Raw genomic sequence first — 9,691 nt, forward strand, 5'->3', positions numbered from 1 at the left:
CTGACTGCCTCGCTGCCAGCCCAGCCGTGGGTACGGCCGCAGTCGGTGGCCCCAGGGTCCGCTGGCCAGCCCCAGAGGAACTCGCACCCCGCTGGTCCACTTCCCGAGGATGTGCCACCCGCAGGTGGCCGCCAAAGATCCCCCGCATCCGATTAAACTCGGAATGAATCAAAGCTCAAAATAAAATTGAAACGAGTTTATGTGAAAAATTTAACAATTTTATTTAAATGGCACGTGTAAACATAAAATAATTAAGTTAAAATGTGTAAAAGTTGCAGGCGCGTATTTTCTTTTAAACTTGCAACGATTCGTTTTCCATTTCCGACTTTTGCGCCACAAGAAATGGAAATGGATGATTTTTCTCTTAAATTACGAAGGCCAGCTCGTGAACACACACGTGATAAATCTTCAGCAATGATAAAAGTAACCACAAAATCACTCGCATTCTCTGAACTCGATGATGATTTTGCTGCGAGACTAGGGCCAACCGAAATAACTATTCCACTATGAAAAAAATGCAACTTCGTTTGATAATGCACCCAAAATGCTCCTGAGTGAGAGATTATTGCGTGCGCGTATACGTCAATAGATTTGCACCCGAGCGCGAAACGTTCTTTTTTCTACTTCGGATGCCGCCGGTGCTTCCGAAAGAAATCACCGCGCGTTCTCTTGGGCAGTCTCACTGTCTCTTGGTTTGAAACTCTCACAGTATCGTGTCCCGGAGCGTGTGAGTCATCAAGGGCACATGTACGTGGTGATTCTCGAGCCCCGGACCAGCGCCTGGTGGCCCCCGCACATCCATATCCTTGCGCTTCTCTGTTCCCGAGTGACCCGAGTGGCCTTGAACTTGTGCAGCCGCCTGTCGTTTCCTCTTTTCCTGAAACAATATTTAAAGTTTTTTCTTCAATACGTTCCATCATTATTTAATATTGCTTTCTTTTCTAATTGAATCATTTGAAACAGTGAATCCAAATAAACAGCATTTAATTATCCTGGAGGCACAGACATTAAACGCATTAAACATTGGAAAAATTGACTATTTATATTTTTTTTCTCAATACATAATGTAAGATAATTTATAATTATGGATTCTATTATATTTGTTTAATTGATTATTTTCATAATCATACATTTTTTAATTTCAATTAATTCTTGCACTTACTGGCAGGTGACAGAATGATGAACATGAAACGCAGAGAGTTAAAATTAAGTAATAATTGGTATATCATAAGGCATCAAGGACCTTAAAATTTTATAAGGAAATTTAAATATACGGATCGGCTAACACAAATATTTCAGCACTTTATCAAATAATCACCCAAATTTTTAACTGAATTTTATTCACAATTTATTATTTTATTATTATTATTAAATTTAAAAACAGGAACTAATTAAAAAAATATTTTTTTGTAGAAAAAGTTAAATATTAATACATTTAACTTTAAATTCATGTAAATTAATATGTTCTTACTTTGTAATGGTATCTGAGGTAGTTGACCTGGAAGACAACGCACTGGCCACCCTCCTCTTCGCCATCAATGTAAACGCCCCGCACCAGCAAAGAGTTGCCGCAATTCAAAATCATGAGCACAATTAGACACACCCAGTGGGTCACCCAAAAGCTCACGAGCGGCGTCTCTGCAAAATTAACAAACAATGTTTCAGTCAAATGCTCTTTGACATTGTCGATTGCAATCATTTCAAATTAGGATATAAAAAACCCTGAATGGAGGCTCGCAGTCGGTGGTCACTTACAGTAAACGACAAACGCTTTTTATACCGATTGTCTCGCACCGAGAGTCTTAAGTTACGGTCTCTCGATGCGACAAATGCAAATTAGTGCATCGTGGGAGATGGAGCAGAAATCAATTTTCTTCCTCTCAAGCTGGTAATCCGATCTACGGCCGCTACGTGGGACACGTACGGCAACTTCCTTTTTTCAAGATGCGCGAGGCAATTTCAATCAGGAGCTCGCTGCAGATAAATTCTATTTCTATTATCCAACAGGATTACTTGTCTATTCGAGGCCGAACAGCTTAAAGTTCCTTTTATCTAACGTGACATTTGTTAATTAATTGTGCTCATGGGAGCTGTAATATGAATTAATACGTTCTTCAAATGAAAATTTCATTTAAAAAACTCAATTTAAAATTTTACTAAATTTTTTTGTCTCGGTTTTTTTTAAAGATCCTTTTTAATAAAATAAAAAATTGCACAAACCGTTTTTAACTTTATTTTGAAAGTTCTGTAATTTTAATTGATTTAAAAAATAATATTTAAAACGCTTCCAATTACCTCAATCAAACTAAAATATTGAATGGCAGTGATGCAAGCGGCAAACAAGAAAACAATAACAACTTGGCATGGCATTATTCAATTATCAGGGGCCGTCGAGAGGGTCAAGAGTGCGCGCTCGTCTAATTCATTTAGATTGGCATTATAGGTTGTGGCGGGGTCGTAAGTCAATCTCGTTCGCTCGGCTGGTCACTCTTGTCAAGGAAGGCAACTCGAAAGGGCCGGAAGGAGGTGATTAGTGGATTAGCCGGCAATTTTGGACAGACTTTTCGTGTTTAGATTCACGTGGGTTGTGCAAAACTTGCATAAAGACAATGATATAGGGACCGTCGGTCAGAATCGACTGAAGTGAGGCGCCACTTAATTTAACTCTGACCTCTGCTCGATCAAATTCATTTCCCGTTCTTATTAAGTGAACCTATCATTTAAGAATTTCGACATTCTAATGGTAAAGAAAAAAAACTAAAAATATTTAAAAGGTACCAAAATTATTGAATAAATTTTACCTGGCAAAAGGTAGATGTCGAGCAGGTTCCAAATCCCTCTCCACAAGTTGACTGTACCGCAAAAACAGAGAAATTGGTAAAGATCGGCCACGATGAGACGTGGTCCTCCTGAAAGTTTGTCGCACGCTATCCTTGCCGGAACTTGCAAGGCAAAGCCCACAACGGTCACGCCGTACCCGATCGCCTGAAATCAGAAAGATTTTTTTGTAATAGTAATATTTTATCCTTTTTTCATAAAATAAATAAAACCTTGAGAATTGCAGTTGCGTATTTTATTCAAGACCACTATTACGCGTTTTGATTGATGACTTTATAAACGCGACTGCCCACTTGGCAGATCCGCGTGTTTATATTACATCCGTGCAACATGCCTTAAAAGGGAGCTCAACATTTGCATGCTACAAACATCAGGCGCAATTCTAATTGCGTACTTTTCCACGTTCGCACCACGCAAAAAGGTATTTATTGATTGATAATAAGATTATGACTGAATTAATGGGAATTAATTATTTATATATTCAACTCTAATTTATGGATTATGGAGTCATTGATTAAAATAATTAATTAATAAATCGTTCAAATATTTGGCCTTGAAAAGTACATACCAGTGAGAGCCAGGCGGAAGTGTTGGGATCTTCGGGCATCAAAATGATGTCGAGGATGCCCCACGTGCCTCTCCACACAATAACCACTAGTGACCCAATGACGAAAACAGAAAAGACGCAATCTAACGTGTGTAGGGCTGGGTCCTTAGATCCCTGAAAACAAAAAATGTTTTTTGTAGATTTGTGCTTATAGAGGCAGATTAAATAATTAACTATCTGCATGAGTAACAAAAATACGTGGTACAAAGCAGCATTTTACAAGCAAGAGATGGTGTTGGATAATAATTAATAACATCTAAATGAAATAACTAGTGAAACTTGAAGTTAAGCTCGTCTATAATTTTTTTTATTAATGTTTTTCATAGCTGAAAAAATTGTTTAAGTGTGAACGGAATTAATTTTTGAGGTTTTTTTAATTATAAATTTTTAAATTTGAAGTCAAAATCCCTTTCAATGCAAAAAGAAAGTTTAATTTATCGCTTTTATTTTAAATGAACGAGTTTATTTTTGCAAATTATTCACCATAATATGATCAAGCTTAAAATAAATAAAACCGTTTGCTTTTGCAATTAATTTTTTGTCTTAATATAATAATAATTTTGACCTACACAGCAAAGATTCGTCAGAACTCAAATATTTCTTTTAACAATACCGACCTTATTTAATGCTTATTTTCTAAACAAGGCATATTTCGCCAATTTAAAATTATCCCTTTAAATTGAGATTATTTTATTTTCTTGCGATTTCCAGTATTAAAGAAACGGTTTTAAGCGTAAAACATTTTAAGTCAACAAATTTTAAACCGGGTAACATTTTTTTATTTGTAACAATTGCGGACTCACAGGCGACACCCTGAACATGGTCGGGAACTGGAAGTATCCAGGTCTTGCGTCGATAACGATGGCGAAGGGCGGCGCGGCGATGTTACGCAGCGTCCGCATGACGGCGAGCGCGATGATGGCGGCCGTGGTGGTGACCATCAGGGCGCTGAGGTCGCTGCCCGTGTAGTGCTCCAGCGTCTGCCACACGCCGCGCCAGCAGTTGACGCACGCGAAGCTGAAGAAGGCCGTGTAGAGGCGCGACACCAGCAGCCACGCGACGCAATTCCACTTGGCCACGTGGCGCTGCAAGGGCCCCTGCACGAAGTTGAACACCAGGTGCGACACGCACCCGATGCATAACGAGATCCATGCGCTCAGCGTCGGGTCCTGCGCACGCAAACGATCGAGTTATACGCGACCCGTTCAAAGTTTAGCCCCGATGTAAAGCCATTTTCGCTTAATTGCGAGCGTTCAATTCTCCATTATTCAATAATTAGGATGCTAATTTTTTCAAAATTTAAATTTGATTGTATATTTTATAAAAATTATTCAATTTATTTCTAGATGCATTTTTGTCAGATTCATATTAAGTACATTGGTTTGTTATGCGTTGATTTAGCTTGAGAAACTAAAAAAAAAACTTATAAAATTTCATGTTAATTATATTTATATAATTTCATACATATTACATTTGTTTTTAGATTTTTAAATTGTAAATAACCATATTTTTCCCCCTCAAAATTGTTTATATTAATTTTCAAATTATTTTTAATATTATATTTATCCACTCCTCAAAATAACATAAGAAATGCATGTTTCTAAGTATTTTATTTCTCAAAATTGTATTAATGTTTCATCAAGACCACCTTTAGCAATAGTTAATGTTGCTAAAGCTATCTCCGTCACATTTACCCCCGAGAAAAAATTGTACTGGAATGTGAATTTTAAATTTTTTAATATAATAGTTCAGAGTGAAATTCAATCTAAAAATTCTTGAGAATATTGGTCGCATTGCACAAACTACAAACGCTCAGCGAAAACGGCTTTTTAAGGAGCAATGCATTGTTTATCTACACCATGACGTCGGGCATTTCATCGTCACCAATCTTATAACAATGTCAATATACACAAAAAATCGATCAATCATTTTAACAAAAATTGACAAAATAATACTCTTTCATAAAAATCATCAGCTTTATATTAAGAAAAACGTTTTGAATTTTTCAAAAGCATCAATAACCATTTTAACGCGGGAATTATGAAAGCTTTTTTTATCTATCTGTGATTTTTAAAGTGGATTCTTATCAGCCGCACATTCACAAGAAGTTTAATTTTTGCATCTAGCTGATTTCTTAATTTCACTGATAAAGACAATGCCAGACAATCACGGCGCAGATTTAAGAAGGCTAAAGTTCGTTGGCTTTTGTGAGGTGACTTTTGAGTTTATTTTTATAGCACGTGTCATTGAATGCAGAAAAACACTGCGTATTTGTATTATTAATCGGGGACTCATAATAAAATCCATTTTTGAAATGGGCTTTTCCATGAATACTCATTTTCACCTTGAATTTATTGAGTACAATTAAAACTGCAGTCAGATGTTAGTAAAAATCAGTTTTTTGCACTGCTAGATGTTATATTTAAACATGAAGAATGATCCGTTTCAAACTAATATTTAAATTTGAATGGGCTAATTTTAAAGAGTAATGAAAATTTAGGAAGCCACAGTTGAATGAAAAATGAATATAAAACTATTTTTTTTACTAAACAATTTGAGACTGAGACTGAAACTTGAAAAGAATTTCTTTGAAACAGTGCACACCATAACTTAAATTTTACCGGATAAAAAATAAATTTAAATAAAAACGAGTAATTCCTGCCAAAAATCTCACATACCTTTTCGGTCCATAAAAAGAATATCAAAGAAAAACTTAAGAAACACTGATCTCACTCAAAAGTCACCACACAAATTTCGCACTTTTCCCTCGGGGGAAGATTCGGGGGTGGAAAAGCACCTGGGGCACAATGTAGTGCTCGGCAAGGGCCCACGTGCCCCGCCAGTAGCCGACGACGGCCGGTCCCACCACCAGACACGAGAAGAGCACGTCGAGCACGGCGCTGGGCCACATCTCACCGGGCCAGCAGCTTTTCATCGCGCATAGATCTGCTCGGTTTTTTATCTACGCTCCTCTGCCCATCACTGCTCTCGCGTTCTGCACTCTGGCTCGCTCATTGCGATGCGCCCGCCGCCGCCACTGCCGCCTCGGATCCCCTCCATTAATTAAGCGGTCGCACTAAATTGAGTAAACGGCCGAGCAAGAAAAAAAAGATGTTGATTGTCTATCTGCCACTAGATGCGCCTTCGCCTTATCGCCAAGTGCCACCCTCGGGTCTAGGCCACCCTTATTTATTTTGATCTTTTTCTCCCTGATAAGACTATTTGGTGAGATGATTAAATTTTTGGAGATCTTTACTGAGAAGGTGATATCGATTTTGAGGGTGTTATTTTTTGCTTTCTTTAGCTGAAGTTCAAAACAGAAATAATAATTTTATTTAAAATTTAAATTTATCCTACTTTTTTAATAAATTTATTAAAATTTTCTCATTAAACTTTAAATTTAGTTATAAAATCGATTTTTATTTATTAATTTTAATTGTTTTATTATTTGAATATTTTTATTTTCGTGTCTGCTTTTATTTTGCAAAGAACTTCCGGTTATCAATGAAAACATGTCTCTGAGAATATATGTTTATTACTTGACCGCTACAATGTTGTCATATACTGCGTTTTTTGTAAGAAGAATTATAGTTATGGATTTTCTAATCTTCCTTTAGGTGCGTTTGAATTTAATTAATAAATATTTTTGACAAACTAAGTTTCCAATTGATGAAAATCAATAACAAAAAAATGTAATAACATAATCATTTAATTTTGCGTATGCAGCAAGGAGCTCAAGCGTGTTGTACAAGTTGCATACCCATTGCAAGTTGTGTGTTTAATGGATCGAACGTCCGCTTAAGTGAACCTAAACTCTGGTTTTCATCGGCACAAATTTTGAATTTAGAAGCTTGATGCATTTTTGTTATTGCTCATTTAAAAAGAAAAAAAATTCATTCGTTAAACTTTTTTACAAAATCCTATTTAACAATTTTTTCCAATTAATAAATGAGGCCGAAATCATAATCAATATAAATTATTTCATTTAAACTTCTTTTTTTAAATTAAGAAATCTTATACTATTATCAAATGTTGATTTTATATTATAATGAATTATATGCAATGTATTTCTTAAATTTTTTATAATCAGCTTAGAAAATTGTATTTACTGGATGATTTATATTGTATAGCTTACAATTAGTGTCGATTGATGCCACAAACTCTCTGGTCGTGACGTTTTTATACTGTTCTGATTTACATAACAAATGAACGGTTAAAAAAAACTTTTCTTATTTTCTGCTAACTGTCATTAGATTGACCTTCGACCTGCATCTTTTTTATCAAAAGAACAACATCAGAACTGATAATAATAAGCGTGCTTGCCGGCGCGAGTTCTCCAGTCTGGCACTAGCGGGGTCGACCTCCTGAACTACGCGCTCTATTAAAAGATCGTTTGAACTTGTAAAACATAACATTATCATTATATTATTATCATTCTTCAACACAAAGGATGTTACATCGGATGGTAATTTGGCCATTTTTTGAAAGCTATTTCCATTCAAAACTGATCTAAAATTGTGTTGATAATTTTCAGCACATTTCTCATTAATTTAAAACAAAGAATTAAATATAATTTTAAATTAATAATTAGATTTATGGCAATACTAATAAGCAAAAGTTGGGTAAAAATCACACATTTACTTACCGAAGTCTTGAATCTGATGGGAAAGTTGAATATAGTGTCCTTCAGGTCAGGCACCATTATGAACGGTGGCCCCGAAAGGTTGCGGACGCTGCGAAGGCGGGCAAGACACGCACCGCCCAGGCCGATGGAAAACAAGCACACTTGGTAAATTTTTCCACAGTGCATGTCCATCAGCTCCCACAAACCCCGCCAAAAGGCAATCGAGGCGAGCGCAAAGAGGAAAATGTAAATCCTCGACAGGACGACCAGACACACGCGTTGACGCAGCGTCTTGGTGCTGCAGGCGGTGCGCGTCAACGGCTGCCGAAGCAAGGCGAAAACTACCCCTGTGCCAGCGCCGAGCACAAGCGACCACCAAAGAAAGCGTTCTTCCTTCTAAAAATTAAAATTAATGCTTAATTAAAATAGTTTAAAAACAAAATTATTTTTATATTTTAAAACTAAAAAAGTGTAATTTATTTTCTCCAAATCAGTGAATTAAATCTATTAATAGGAAAATAAATTAATTTAAATAAAATTTTTTTTATGAATTTTTTCTTTGAGAATTTATACAAATTTATTTAAATGCGTAATTATATCTTTAAAAAAACATTAAATGTGAATATTGGAAATTCAGTAATTTATTTCCTACCTAAACAAAAATAATCCTCCTAAATTATTTTATCAACTGCTATAATGAATAGTAGGATTACAAGTTTAATTCTAGAACAAAACTTTCATTGTCAAGAATGATGCGTTGAGCCGGCAGCAAAGTTTCTGTCAAAAGATACCTTTCAAGCGAGAATAATTAATTGAAAAATAGTCTGCCTGGATTAAGATTTTGAGTGGAGACCAAGGTGCAAATTGATAAGACAAAAAGAAGATTCATTCTTATGTTAAAAAACGCAATATAATTTTTTTCAAACAAAACCACTATTTCGTATTCTTCGTGCCTCACAAAAAATTATTATCTTGAAACAAATTTCACAATTCAAAACTTGAATAATATTATGTAACTAAGTTATAAATTTTTGCTGAATTAAGAAAAATAAAAATAAAATTTGGACAAACCGTCTCAGGTGTGTAGAAAGCCATCAACGACCAGCAACCCCGCCACTGACCCACGACCAACGGGGTGATCACCAACATGGCCCAGGCCATTTCAGCCACCGCGAACAGGGAACACTCGTTTTTGTCCGGCGGTTCGGGCCGGTCTTCGATTTCCCGGGGGCTCCGCGGGCCCACGCGGGGCTTGTTCTTCTTGAGCAGTCCAGGACTGAACTGCACCACTTGCACCTGCAACTCGGCCAGACCCATTTCTCATCTTGCTCCTCGCGGCCGCGCGCCTTTTACTCGACTCTTTTGTTTGCTCCCTTATCACGCAGCGTCTTCTGCTGCCGCTCTTAATGGCTCTCCAATTTAAATATTGAGAGCGCGCGAGCGAGGACGCTGCAGAGAATGGAACTGCCCGCCCGCCCGCCCGCGTGCATATCAATCCTTCCTGCCATTACGTTTTGTTGTCCCTTTCTTTCGCAATGCAACAAGTGTAGTGGTTGTTGCTGAGGCGTTGTTATTTTTCAAACGCAAAGATGCTGCGCGGACAATGTTGACCGCCGTCTCTC

At 36.8% G+C, this 9,691-nt stretch overlaps 1 protein-coding gene across 2 annotated transcripts; it reads right to left on the bottom strand.

Annotated features, from left to right (window-relative positions):
• Window positions 1-207: 207 nt before the first annotated feature.
• LOC132197087 (uncharacterized) lies at window positions 208-9,497 on the bottom strand. Of its 2 annotated transcripts, none has more exons than XM_059620140.1 (6): window positions 9,141-9,497; window positions 8,091-8,465; window positions 3,407-3,559; window positions 2,802-2,985; window positions 1,472-1,638; window positions 208-877 (listed from the first exon to the last, which is right to left on the bottom strand). In XM_059620140.1, exons 1-6 carry the CDS (start codon window positions 9,384-9,386, stop codon window positions 704-706), a joined length of 1,299 nt encoding a protein of 432 aa, XP_059476123.1. In that variant the 5' UTR covers window positions 9,387-9,497; the 3' UTR covers window positions 208-703. The 2 variants fall into 2 exon arrangements, with proteins under 2 accessions (XP_059476123.1, XP_059476124.1); XM_059620141.1 differs by lacking the exons at window positions 8,091-8,465; window positions 9,141-9,497 and adding exons at window positions 4,249-4,614; window positions 6,243-7,823.
• Window positions 9,498-9,691: the final 194 nt, after the last annotated feature.

This window comes from Neocloeon triangulifer, unplaced genomic scaffold, assembly GCF_031216515.1.
Source record: "Neocloeon triangulifer isolate White Clay Creek 2 clone unplaced genomic scaffold, ASM3121651v1 ptg000012l, whole genome shotgun sequence".
Taxonomy (NCBI): Eukaryota; Metazoa; Arthropoda; class Insecta; order Ephemeroptera; family Baetidae; genus Neocloeon; species Neocloeon triangulifer.

Bases quoted from the DNA above. Each gene is read 5' to 3' on its own strand.
- LOC132197087 (XM_059620140.1), bottom strand. From the start codon at position 9,386: ATGGGTCTGGCCGAGTTGCAGGTGCAAGTGGTGCAGTTCAGTCCTGGA. The intron at 8,466-9,140 runs GTTTGTCCAAAT...TTTAATTTTTAG, and splicing joins CTTTCTACACACCTGAGACG to AAGGAAGAACGCTTTCTTTG. The intron at 1,639-2,801 runs GTAAAATTTATT...TTAATTTTGCAG, and splicing joins CGACATCTACCTTTTGCCAG to AGACGCCGCTCGTGAGCTTT.